Source organism: Diadema antillarum, unplaced genomic scaffold, assembly GCF_040938485.1.
Source record: "Diadema antillarum isolate AM-2024a unplaced genomic scaffold, OU_Dant_1.0 scf00000026, whole genome shotgun sequence".
NCBI classification, from domain to species: domain Eukaryota; kingdom Metazoa; phylum Echinodermata; class Echinoidea; order Diadematoida; family Diadematidae; genus Diadema; species Diadema antillarum.
This window is the reverse complement of record NW_027270915.1, coordinates 2,229,355-2,242,995: the sequence shown is the minus strand read 5'-3', so window position 1 is coordinate 2,242,995 and position 13,641 is coordinate 2,229,355. Positions and strand designations below refer to the sequence as shown.

Sequence of the window (13,641 nt, the reverse complement as noted above, 5' to 3'; positions counted from 1 at the left end):
CCAAAGATTAAATCTGTAAAGTTCTGGTGGCACAAACAGCGTTTTTGTTTTTGTTTTTGTATTGTATACTTCAATATGTTTTATCTGGGAATGGACATTTTGAAGAAAAAAAAGTATTTTGCTGAAACTTGTTGCTATGTTAAAATAACAAACAAGTCAAAACAGTGTTGAGAACAATTAGGCAAGACCCATTTTCATGAACGCATTATAAATGATTGTGGGAGAAAAGCTGAGGTGTGCAGAGTGCAGATTTGCTTTTCTCTCTTTTTTGTTGTTGATGGCTTTAATCATATTAATTGGGCCTTCAAAAATTAAAAAAAAAGAAAATCTTCAAATACTTGGACACCAGGGGAAAAAACAAACAAAAACTGCATTACATCTTTCAATCAAGTCTCACGTCTATTTGCAAAGTATTTAAATGTTTTATGACTGTCAGCAGGAAACAAAAATCCATTGACACTGGCACAATAGTAATGAAATATCTATAGTATGATAAGTGTTGGCGGTATGTAGTCCTACATACCTATAGCCATGTTTGCAGCTTCTCGTATAAACAGTAGTAAATACAAGTACATCTTTACCTCACCAACCTTTCAAGCTTTGAAATTCATCCAAGGTGTGAATTTGCTTCATTCTGATTGTCTTTCATTTATGGTCCTTTTCTCACTTTGTCAAACATTGTAGTGGAACGGGCGTGTAGTATATTTTTTATGACAATAAGGATGACAGGAGTGTATTTTTCTCCACCAAGTAAAACACCTGCCAACAATCCCACGTATATGAAAAGGGAGGAAATATATTCACCTCTAATATCAACATGCATGCATATGTCCTGATAGATACAAAAAGAATACAGACAAAATAAAGTGCTCACCTCATAACATTTTTCCATTGTGACAACGTGGAATTTGATAGATAACAAAAATGAATAATCTATAGTGAAACAAAACAATGTAAATCTATCTATTTTGGATTGAAGTATATTATGCTTCACCTGTTAAATCATTTTTGTTTTACCAAATTGCACCAAAATCACAGAAAAAAAAACTTAACTTATTGCAATCACTCCCTTAAATTTGAACCAAATCAGTTCCCAGGAAGTGCTGATCTTGACGTCAGCTTTCATGTTGACATAAATTTTTCTCACTCATAAAGATGACCAAACTCTTCAGGAGCAATCGTCTGCATGGACAATTCGCAGCTGAGGTAAAATGTAGAAATATTTCATGTTTTGTAACTCACCTGCTGTTTCAGTTTATGAGGAGCATCACTATGAAAGTAAAAGGAGTCCATCGTACATTACTTCTCAGTGCAAAGCACAGCATCTGGCTATGACGACCATTACCAAAAGGTCATGTGCCCAAGCATGGCCAAAAATCAAAATCATTAAACAAAGTTAAAGGGGCAATTAAATTTCACATTTGATGACATTTTATTCCTTTATTTTCCGTAGCTATGGTGACCGGAAGCTCAAAGATGCTCAGATGAGAGCCAACATCAACCAGAAACTCGTTGAGTCAGGAGAGAAAGAAAGGTAAAAAGATATTTGCTAACAGACTGGCAGTCATGGAGATAATCCATTTTCAGGTACATGTGCTGTCATATTTATATACGTGCTATGATTGATCGTGATGATGATCGACAGCATTTGTATGGCGCCATATATCTGTTAAAAAAACATTCAAAGGCACCCAAAAATGTTAGCTGGGAAAGCTTGTGAAGGCTAGGTATTGAATGTTAATACATTTCGAAGGTTGTCCCAATTCCAGTGAGCGTCCTTGGTGGAGAAATACAATGTATGTAGTGGCGGGCCCTAGATTGAGCTAAAGCTTGCCATTTAAGAAAAAGAAATATATATATATATATATATACACATACTTTATGAAATGCCTATGAATGGAAGTTCTCATCCATGTTCACGTAGGCTGATAATTAGTAGAACATGAAATGGAATGAACTGAAATAAAAACTAATGTAAAAATATTAAGATGAAAAAATTGCTTAATGAGTGTATGTTGTGCGCCATCTCTTGTCAGTTGACCTTTTCAGTATTATGGCATGTGCGGTAAAGCTTCTTTCCCATGGTTCTTGAATATCTTGCAGGTTAAAGGAGCTGCTAAGAAACAAACTGATTGAATGTGGCTGGAGAGATGAGCTCAAAGCACATTGTAAAGGTGGGTGATATGTCATAGTATCCCAACACTTGTCAGGAGCCAGTTACCCTGTAATAGGTAACTTTAATTTAACTTGCGCTTGCCAAGCTTCTATTCATTGGCAGTACTTTTCTAGACATCCGCGCCAACTGGCTAAGAAAGCATTCCAGTGCATCTACCAATCGCTGAACGAAGCAAAGTAAGGGTAAACTGTAACTGAATTGGGTGTACATAACATTACAAATTGATACCTCTAGTGCATACAGCACTTATCAGGGGTAGATCCAAGAATTCTGTAAAGGGGGAGAGGGCGCCAAAGATGGCTTCTTTAAAAGATTAAAAAAGGGCTGCCCGCGCCCCCTTTCGTTTTTTTCTATTTATAACTTTTGTTTTAACAAAAAAATAAGGGGGGCATACGCTCCCCCCCCCCCCCCCCCAGATCCGCCACTACTTATTGGTGTAGATCAGGTACCCTGGTATTCACAATGTCGTGCAGGTTTCATCATTTGAAGTACCCTTGAGTGTGCTGCATCTCCACTATGTTCTCTTCCTTTGTATTTGTATACTTATCTCTCCTCCTCTCCTGTTCACAGAGGTTGTGAGGAGGAAAGGCTTAGAGCATGTAACAGTTGACGACTTGGTTGCAGAGATCACTCCAAAAGGGAGAGGTAAGCCGACTCGCAGTGTAGACATCACATACAGCAGCCATATAAGTTTTGGCATTGGGCACTTTTCCGACAATTTCTACACATAATCTCACCATTTCTGTATTTCCTGGAAGTCATTGAAGTCTGGTACTCATTTTAGGCATACGATGTGTTAATAATACAGCTCAAATGTTTTCATGTAAAATTGTACAGTTTTGATAATTTCCTTATGTGGAAATCAGCTTTCTGAAAAATATATTTCTAACAAGCTTCCTGTGGAAAAAAAAAAAAAATTATTTGACTTTAGATTTACACTACACATCAAATCTCGTTACATCCTTTGAAATGTTATCATGTGAACAGCAGCAATGCTGGATGGTAGATACGGGCAATAATATGTTGATGTATTTACTTAGTATAGTGGATTCCCGTTATGGCGAAGACCTACGGATCTGCAGTTTGTCTTTTTTTGTTACATCAAAATATTGTTATTACTGAACAAATAAACAGTTAAAAACAAAAAGCTGATGATGTTGCGACCTGAAGTTTTATTTCGTTGTAGCCAAATTATCATTATAACCATGTTAGTTATAACAGGAGTGCACTGTATCATGAAAACCGAGATTTCCCTCCTTTTCTGCCCATATCTCACCTCAGAGCTGGTGCCAGATGAGGTCAAGCGGGAGCTGCTCCATCGCATCCGCGCATTCCTCACCCAGCAGGCAAACATTTGATGCCGGTATGCGGTGCTGGCCACTAATCAGAGGACTCCGGACTAGCCCCCATGGGCTTAGCAGGAAGATGCACTTGTCTATCTCGGATATGACTGACAAGCTTGATATGAACCATGGGGACCACAGGATACCAGAGTGAAGTTTAAAAGTGAATTGAATTCACAACATACTGTACACTAGTTTTGAATTCATGGTCCTTTCATCCCTTTTTTGTCGTGTGCAAATATTGCTCTTCATTAGGAGACAAAATCAGAAGATTAATGTGGCATGCTCCAATTTGGTGTAGAAGCTATCCATAGACATAGCTCACAATGAACAAAGAAATGTCTTTGTATGGAGTGACAAAAATGCCATTTGAATGCTGTAACTGTGCATTTTATTTGGTGCTTTCTATGTTACGGACACAGAGGATTGGACTGTATGGTTGAGCACATCATTATTTAAGAGCCAAAGACTTTTTAGATTACCATTGGAGGTCGCACTCCGCCCGTTTACGTTTGAAGCAAACAATCTCAGCTTGGAACTCCTGACTGTCCACTGAATGATTTTAGTCATTATGTGTACTGGGTACAGAATTCCCATTTATATTCCCTGGAAATACAGTAGTCTATGCTTTTAAAACCCCAGGCAGATAATAGCTCAATTTCACAGAAAGCTTTGATGATAGTAACTCTTTCTGCAATGGTAAGTGTCATGGTAGTGATAAGAATCCCCCTTCCTTGGTGACTGTTGCTACAGGCAGTTGTCATTCTAGCCAGAGTTGCTGTCATGTCATCTTGGAGATTTTGTGTATGGGTAGGGGGCTAGAATTTGTGCAGAAATATATTGATAGCAACTCTGGCATAAGTGAGCATTCGTATCACCTTGATGTGAAGGACATTCAAGCGAAGAGGTACTCGGGAGAGATGAGTAAAAGTGAACAGATTTCAGGTATAAGTATAATGGTAGATAAACCTTGTTCCTTGCTAACTCACAAGATTGATACATGTATAATAATTATAGCTTTTAATAGTGATTGAAGCAAGCAGAGTCCGATTCCATCTGTAGTTTATGTAAATTAGAGACAAGCCCTGTTAAAACAAACACCGAGCTGATGCAATCAGATTTCATTACGGCGAGAAGATTTTTTCTTCTTCTTTTATTTCTGGTAGAGATTGTCATTAACACTTATCTATGGCACAACTCACGTTATATATTGAGGTAATGTAGGAAACACATAAGATTATTATAGTATAAGAAGATTTCATAACTACAATTTAATGATTATGATAGTTGTTATTTCCCTCATTTGCATTGTGTTTTGCAAGAATGAAGGAAAGGGGGTGGGGGAGATCTACTTTCCAAATCATGCTACGAAACAACAAGGATCCAAAACCAAGTGCACGTCATGTACACATTACACACAGCAATCATCTAGCAAATGCCACATGCTTATCACTCATGAATCTAGAGAGGTATTTTTATAATACTTGTGGTCTGGAGAAAAAACAAAAACATTGTGTGCTAAAATTCTTTGACTTTGCTCACTTTTGTTCAATTTTCCCTCAATTTTGAATGTGTGCATAGAGTACATTTTTTTTTTCTTCTTCACTTCGTCTGAAGAGGCTATACTCTGTGCATTGAGCTTTCTTGCTGGTTGAGATGGCCTCGTATCAACTGTCTATGGAGTTCATTCCATATTACGAATTAAGCTTGACCATACTTTCATGTGACTAAAGAATTGCCTATGCAGTGGTAAGTGAAGACAAATAATTGCAATCCATCATGGACATCAATTTGGAAACACAAATTTGGTTTGTTAATTAAAGCAACTGTCTACCATTGGGACCAGTAATTAAAAAAAATGTTAGAATTGTCACATTTGATGCAAATGTATAGCTCAGTTGTATCATAAAACTTCCTACCATTATTCAAATTTTGCAATAAATCCAGGAGATATCACTGTTTTTTAAAAATAAACCATAACTGTAGATCCAGTAGTTTATTCTAGAAATAATTTTTGTAAAACTATTGTTCACATTTTGTATATTAACAATACTTAACTTTGATTAAACTGATTAACATTTCTAAATTGGTTGTTTCTATCTCTTACACGCATTTTAGAACTATTTTGAAGCACAACCTTAATAGTGGCTTGAAGTCATTTAATGCAAATTTTGACACCCAGAAACCCAGCTGTAATTGAAATGCCATGACTTCATTCAATTCTGCATGCAGGAGTTATGGAACAAAACCAAAAATGATATTTCTTCGTTTTTAAGAAATTTGTGATAAATAACCGAGCTGGCGTGGCACTTGCTGTGTGGAAGTTCAGAAGGTGGTAGATTTCTTTTGTATTCAAGTCCGGGGATTTCACTCACAGCATAGCAGATTGGATGACCTCATGATAGCAACCCTGTGTATTGATTATAGTTCACACGTGATTAAGAAGAAGAGAATGATTCAATAGAAAGGATGAAGTAGGGGGTATGTGCGAACACTTGATTATCATACTTGACGAAAGATCTTTGTAAGAGCTGAAGTTAAGCATTGGTGAAACTGTGAGCTGAAAAGGATGAAAATGATATATGTACAATGACATTTGCGTGGATTTATGCCACTTAATATCTGTTTCAGTTTTGATTGCATGATATTCTTTCATTACCTGATTCCTGTGGTTGAAAACCATGCAAGTGTTCACTTAAACTTGATGCGAGACTCCTTTGTTGAGTCTGATTCTCAGCTCTATGTGTTTTTGGCTTCCTTTCTTTTTCTCATGTCAATATAATCAAGTGATTTTTTTTCCATTGTTCATTACTTTTAGCTAGTTTGATATCAGTGGTAAATGTTAATGTTATCAGCATGTTTCTGTCGGTGCCATTACCCTTCATTGACTTGACAAACTTTCTTACCAAGTTTGACCTTCAACAGAGGCATTACAGACTAAGTAAGGACTTCACTGATGAAATACTTTTGTTATTGTATGCTGTTTTCCCACTACCTGTTTTGTTGATAATGTACATTTGTAAATTTTGTGTTAATAAATTGGTCTTGATATGACAATTCATTTTTGCATGAAAACATTTTTTTTTTCAAAATATTTTACTTGTACATGTATGTATACTGTCTGCAAATCTTTGAGACTCACCCTCATGTTTTGTCACGATTCAGTCTACATCATTGATAAACTCACAGACATCAGGACTAAAAAAACAAACAAACAAACTTTTAACTCACAAGGAAAAATGAGAGGACAAAATGACCCCTGAAATCAACCAAGACTCACAGACATCAGGACTAAAAAAACAAACAAACAAACTTTTAACTCACAAGGAAAAATGAGAGGACAAAATGACCCCTGAAATCAACCAAGAGCACTTAAATTGGATTGTTATGGAGTTTCATTTAGCTGAGCACTTCACTTTGTTGAAGGGTGAAGTTTGCCTGTAGCTGAGAAGTGCCCAAGCCTGCGCTTCACTCCCTGCAATATATTGTATACACTAGTTTGGCATACAGTAACATGTACACACAAACAAATGCACACACACACATACATGTACATACATACACATACATATATACAACATACATACATACATACATACATACTGAACTGAAAATTGAATCTCATGTACATGTACAAGTTGTGGGTGGTGGTGATGGTCAAAATGGAATGTACAAAAACAACTAGATGACTATGAAAAGATGGCATTGTTGCCAGCATTCGTATCATGTTGCACCTTTGGTACACACAAAAGGAGCTGTTGTAGCTCATAATCAGTAGGTAAGACCTTGGATTATCAATCACAAGGTCCCTGGTGCAAGTCGCCTGGCAGCAACAGTTGTGTGCCCCAAGGCAAGGCTTTTTATGCTCATTGAAAAGTCATTTGGCGAAAACTCCAAGCCATCATTACCATGGTTGCTCACTTGTATGGCATTCAATGCTTCCTTGGCAGTCATGTATAAAGCATTTTAAAAATCAATTCTTATGTAGTTGAAATATCAAATATATTATTGTTTCTTTGACAGCTGCATAACAACTATAACCCCTCCCTCTTGCAATTACCAGAAGTATGCACTTACAATACATGTACAATGTACCAAAATAATTTGAGAAATGATGTTGTCAAAGCCTGCAAGAAAACCTGCAGACCTGCAACTGAAATCCCAGAAATACAACACGTATGTTGATTTTGAGGTACAATATCACATATCAAAATGACACAGAGTCTCTAACACTTGAGAACCAAATCCCGAGGGACACACCAAATTGCACAAGAGCAGCACACACTCAAAATCAAGCATCATTACAAACATGTTAAGTGTTAGAAGAGGAATAATATATTTGCTTATAGCATCTATTCATGTGACCCTCATACTCATTAATGGAATGCCATCTAAACCATTTATAATTCTGCAAAGTAAAAACTGATACATTAAATTGGAATTTAACAAACAAACAGCATTAAGTAAATCTCAATTTTACAATGAAGAACACTAAAAACTGTTGGTGAAAAGAAATTATACACGTACAATGTAGCACAATCACAAGCATATGGGAGATGTTGCTGTAACCATTTACACAATGTGTACATTACTGTATCTTCTCATTGAGAATCAACCACTCATTGCACATTCTGAAATCTTTCACCCACTGTGACCCAAAGCAAAAAAGAAAGAAAAAAAGAAAGAAAAGAAAACAGAAAACGGGAAGTCGAATCATATTTGCGTAGTAGACAAGTACACAAATTTGCATAGGTAATTTATAGAGTAGAATTTCATAGCAGGGACATGGTCAACCAAGCATAACATAAGTGTGCCATTGGTCCCTTGAGAGTACACGTTGTACAATTTGTACAAATACGGTGTATGCTGATTTCGCATCTAACACTTTCACGTGCACTTGTTTTGCCTCCAGGCTGACAATTCTGATAATTGTTTGTCCTTTATTTTTTTTTTTTTTTAATTATTATTATTATTATTTTTTTTTTTTGGGGGGGGGGGGGGGTTCCACCATTTTGGTGTAGTGGCATAGTGCAAACAAAACATGTAAAATAAACTGTATTACTGGCACTCTGTACATGACCATGTACCTCTGTACAGAACCATTCCCCTATGCAATCAGGATTTGTTGTGATTGTCTTTCACTATATCAGCTGCTCTGAGAATTAAACACTTAAGAAGGGGGCGTCTTTGCCTCTTGTTCGTCCTGCACATCATTTGTAAGAATATTCTGCAGAGAGGACTGGGAAAGTATGACTGCGAGGTGCAAACTACAGTACGGCTATCAATACCAATGATGAGTTGTTTCTCACATAACTGTGTGTCTACAATCTTCCCATATATGTAATCATCTACTGTACGAGCTGAAATTTTCGTGGTGGTTTTATTTTCGCAAATTTTGCAAATCGCCTTTGAACCGCGAAAATAACAACACGCGAAAATAACAACGCACAAATAGCTAAGTTCAGTTAGACCCTCACAACTGCGAAATTAACAACACGCGAAAATGTCCTCCATGTAGCAATTCGCGAAAATATCTGTACGCGAAAATTTCAGCTCGTACAGTATGACAAATGGTTATCTTAACTCCGCATGAATCTACAAATTTGCATTTCAGCTACATCAAGGTGAACATTATTCTTGGTTTCCTCTATGTTTTCTCTGCTTTGGCATGTCAGAACTAGGGAAAGGTGAAGGGTATGAAGTATTTTCCCCCAGCACCCCTCATACTTGGAGAGTTGGTCATTCTCTGCTAAAAGCTCATTGATTAGTCGATATATCACCAACTCTCATGCAAAACATGCCTGCACATTTTTCCCCCACTACATTTGTTCAAGTTTGCTTCTTTGGAGCAAACCATTGATCAACATGGCTAGAAAAAAAAAAAAGATCAAGGTATTTTCAACATAATTCAAATCAATAGTGGCACACTGTGGATGGATTAGTCATAAATGAAATACCACATGGGTAGTCTCCTCAACTTCTTCTAGATTTAAGCTACGTGTTATATAGGGTAAAGTGATACATTACACCACCACGTATGCATCTTTAATGTTATTTGCCATTGTTATAATCTTTAGCAGCAAATGACTTTGGCTGTCTTTTGATTAATTTCTGTTTCCCTGAATAATATACATCTACATGACAAACCAGAGCACCATAAATGATTCTTGAAAGTTGTATACAGTTATATGCACAAGTATATGCCAAGTTTTCAAAAATATAAAGGAAAACTAAAAAGGAACATAACAGAGATATATATCATTGGACAAACACCAGTCAAAAGAAAGAAACTTAAACATTTACAGAATTACTGCAACTTGAGAAAAATAAATGATCCATAATACACAAACACATACAGATGTGATACGACTAAATACAGGATAACACACAGTTAATCACACTAAGAAAGGGGGAAAAACAGCTTCTGCACTATTGCACTGTGTTTGTACCTAGATTAGGTCCCCAAATGCTACTTGATATTGCCCCCATCTAGGAGCTTGTTTTCTCAAAACATAAAAGTGGATCCAGAGATATTTTCAAATGATTTAAAGTTCCCCCCCCCCAAAAAAAAAAGAAAGAAAGAAAGAAAGAAAGAAAAATGCAACCAAACATCCAAGAATATGGTAACCTAATGTGAGAATGATGAGTTCTACCATGCTTCTATCTATCCATTTTGAAATCTTTATACAATCATTATACAATCTTGTTAGGAACACACATAATCTAATCATCTTTAATAAATAATCCATACATGCAACCTCTGCAAAATAAACAACCACCAGATAGAAAGAAAAAAAAATCACAAAAGCACCAAGGAGTTCTGCCCCATATGCCCACGTAAATTATTGGATACCACCATTAAAAATATTGCAGTAATTCAAATATATACATACAATCATCAAACTCTGCATAAGTGAAAGTGGGATATGCTCAATTTTATCAAAGTCAAATCAAATTTTATCAAAGTCAAACCACACTGTGCAAAATGTGACATTTCCTACTAAAATTTAGAAATAAAAATCAAAATAAATTTTTTTTTATTGGTCCAAACAGATTCTTGTGCTTACTAGATTATACAGTTACCTGTATAATCTAGTAAGCACAAGAGTGGCAGTAATTCCATTGGAAGTGGAACAGCAGAATCTGGCTAAGAAAAAAACGCAAGAAATTTGTAATGCATCATCCAAAAGGCAAGGGAAAAAAATGATAAAGAGATCACTTTATTAAGACATACTGGTAAGCCTGGCTGACGTTGACATTGGTAAGAAGTATTTCTGACAAGATTTAAGGCGCAACACCTACACATATGTATCTCTGAAGGCTTTTGGCAAGTATGACCTTGTAGTTTGTATGAACAATATCTGAGATGCATCCATGAGATTTCTTTTTCTTGTGTCCACTTCAGTCAAGATATATATGAGAACATAATTATTAGGCAGAGAGAGTGAGAGAGGAATAAATAGTGAGATACAAATTAAAACTAATTAGATAATATGTTTGTAAAGAAAGAATTACATATACTTCATTATGGAGGAGTAGCATGATGAACAATACCACACCTAAACCCTTGTATCACAATACCTTCCTTCAGCTATTCAAATTTTTGACACCTTGATGTGAATAGCCTACCACACACATGCAGATAATACAGTCAAAGAGATCCAGTAACCTGTTATGATATTGATTGTTCACAGCATTTGGAACTTTGTAGCAATGATTTATGATAACAACATCTTTGTTGACCTTGTGTCTCATTTTAAAAAAAAAAATTAAGAGTTAAAAAATCCAGCCTTAACATTTTCTATGCAGCTTACAAATAAGATCTTTGTAATATAGAGTAATATGACAGTTAACATGAATAATAACTTGAAAGGGTTAAATGTGCTACCACTGCAGCAGGATTTTGGCTACAAAACTTGTTACCCATCCATGCAATATAACACCCATCCCTGCAATATATAGTAATCAACTGTGGACCTTGCAATTCCTTGTCCATGCATCCGATGTCTAGGATCGCACTACTCCATGACACAGCCCACTGATCGGTATGACGGTCATTAACCCATTCGGACTGTACACAGGCATGCTTGACTTAAGCCTGACCAGACGCTGTGCGCCACGCAACACTTGTGTACAGCGACAGGGTAGTGTATAGTTAGCTTGACTTGCACACTCAAACCACAAAATGTACAATTACACACCATATCTTTAACAAATAGAGTGAAATCAGACAAACAGACTGATGAAGATGTCATCAAAATCAGGGCCGCAAACAAAGCTGCAGAATTTGTACAAAGCTGCACAAATATCAGTGATATTAGTCACACCTGCATGTCCATACTAAAGTCAGCAAAAGTGATGATGTAATCTTCTCACAGGTCCCACACTGAAACTGTACCCAAACCTTCACTAAATTTCCCCCTCTGATTGAAATGAAAAACCAACACATATAACATGTATCCTTTGCACCAAACTATGGGCTGCAGTCGCTAAATCCCTGACCAAAATAATGATTCCAAAGATATCTTTGCATACAAACTAATTGAAAAGTTACAAGGTGATCAGTGAAAATATGTGACATCCTGTAACATTCTCACTTTAAGTTCAAATTTAATGAAACTTCAATTACTGTGTTCATCTGACTTTACTCTATTCATACAGTTAACTTGAGCATGGAGTGAAATTGCATATTAAAAGAAATTGACAAAATGAACTCTATCATAGTGCTTCTGCTTTGTCTACGATGCAACAGTGTTGGCCACTAACTCTTTACTACACAAGCAACTAAGAAGCTTTTGTAACAAAATCATTACTCATTTCAGAGTTGTCTGCCACACTTGTTGAAAACATCCCTGAGTTGATTCGAGCTCTCTTTAAAGATGTTTGGCATCACTGTCAACGAGCAGTCAACAGACCTTGACACATGTGGACCTTGTACGGCTATACACCTGCTGGAATACGTCACTTCTAATCATCACAAGAGAGCAAGAAGGGCATTACTGAGACTGTGTAATATCTGTGGAACTGATGCCCTCTTGCTTGTCAAATGACAATATGCAAATGTCTAAGTGTGACCATCAATTCTGCCACTGTGGTCTCATTTCATGGCTTGAGATGAGACAGGCGCAATCAACTAAATAAACATACAACCTATACAATATACAATATATAACATATCTTGATAAAAAACTTCACCAAACCAGCAATAAAGAAGTCAATTGGAGAACAAAATGCAAATGAGTGTCACAGGAGAAATGTATTTGGTTTTTTGTTTCTATTTTATTAGAATCTATACCAGTGAATAGAGTAGGAACAGTTGCCATTGCTGGTGTAGTATAAGTGCGTTGAAATGTGATGAAGCGCGATTTGTGTTGTAACAAAATAACGAGTGTGTTTTCTATAACCCACTGCAGAAAGCTGTGTGGGGAATGCGATGAGACAAAAGCGATGCGACAAAAGGGTGGAATTTCCACAGGTGCCAGATTCCGCGGACGAGCCGTCCAGGGTTTCTATGTAGTACATTGTGTAGTTTTGTACATGATAGGGTAAGAATATTTTAAGTGTGTGACAGACTGAGCAGGGATGTGGTCGAAGGAGGAGTCGTAGCAGAACCTCGCCAGTTATTAATCCTTTTAAGCCAGTCTGGACCACTTGAAGCCAGGGTTCTTTTTCCTCTCCACGGAGAAGAATACTATCCATACAACCAGCAATGGCAACAGGGTTTCGGGACTTCGCCCCAAAGTCGGCAATGCCATTCAAGATGCGGTGAAGGCTGCTGTCAACTACGATACCGGCCAGTGGAAAACCAGTTCACTGGATGTGCTGAACGTTGGCAAAACTACGCTCTTCAATCCGCCTGTCGACACTTCTGTATGCTTTTTCGCGTCCAGCAACATTGGTGATGTACACTGACAATTGAACACTGGATATTTCATGTACGGTACTAGGAACAGTGGCCAAACAAGTTAACTGGCGATGTTATACGCCCGATTATATTTGAGTTGGCTCATCACTTTGCAATTTGGAGAGGAGTGAGATGTTCATTAGTGCCTATGATACACGTCAACAATATTTTTTTTTTCATCATATATGGTGCGACCGTGAGGTGTTCTTTTTTTGTGG

General features: G+C 36.9%; 1 protein-coding gene across 1 annotated transcript; it reads left to right on the top strand.

Moving 5' to 3' along the window:
- The first annotated feature begins 1,402 nt into the window (after window positions 1-1,402).
- Window positions 1,403-4,431, top strand: LOC139734414 (transcription and mRNA export factor ENY2-like). The gene is made up of 4 exons (XM_071645204.1): window positions 1,403-1,534; window positions 2,104-2,174; window positions 2,747-2,821; window positions 3,458-4,431. The coding sequence occupies exons 1-4, from the start codon at window positions 1,425-1,427 to the stop codon at window positions 3,532-3,534; spliced, it is 333 nt and encodes a 110-aa protein (XP_071501305.1). The 5' UTR covers window positions 1,403-1,424; the 3' UTR covers window positions 3,535-4,431.
- Window positions 4,432-13,641: the final 9,210 nt, after the last annotated feature.

Coding starts and splice junctions, on each gene's coding strand:
- LOC139734414 (XM_071645204.1), top strand. CDS start 1,425: ATGACATTTTATTCCTTTATTTTCCGTAGCTATGGTGACCGGAAGCTC. Junction 1,535..2,103: donor GAGTCAGGAGAGAAAGAAAG/GTAAAAAGATAT, acceptor AATATCTTGCAG/GTTAAAGGAGCTGCTAAGAA. Junction 2,175..2,746: donor GCTCAAAGCACATTGTAAAG/GTGGGTGATATG, acceptor TCCTGTTCACAG/AGGTTGTGAGGAGGAAAGGC.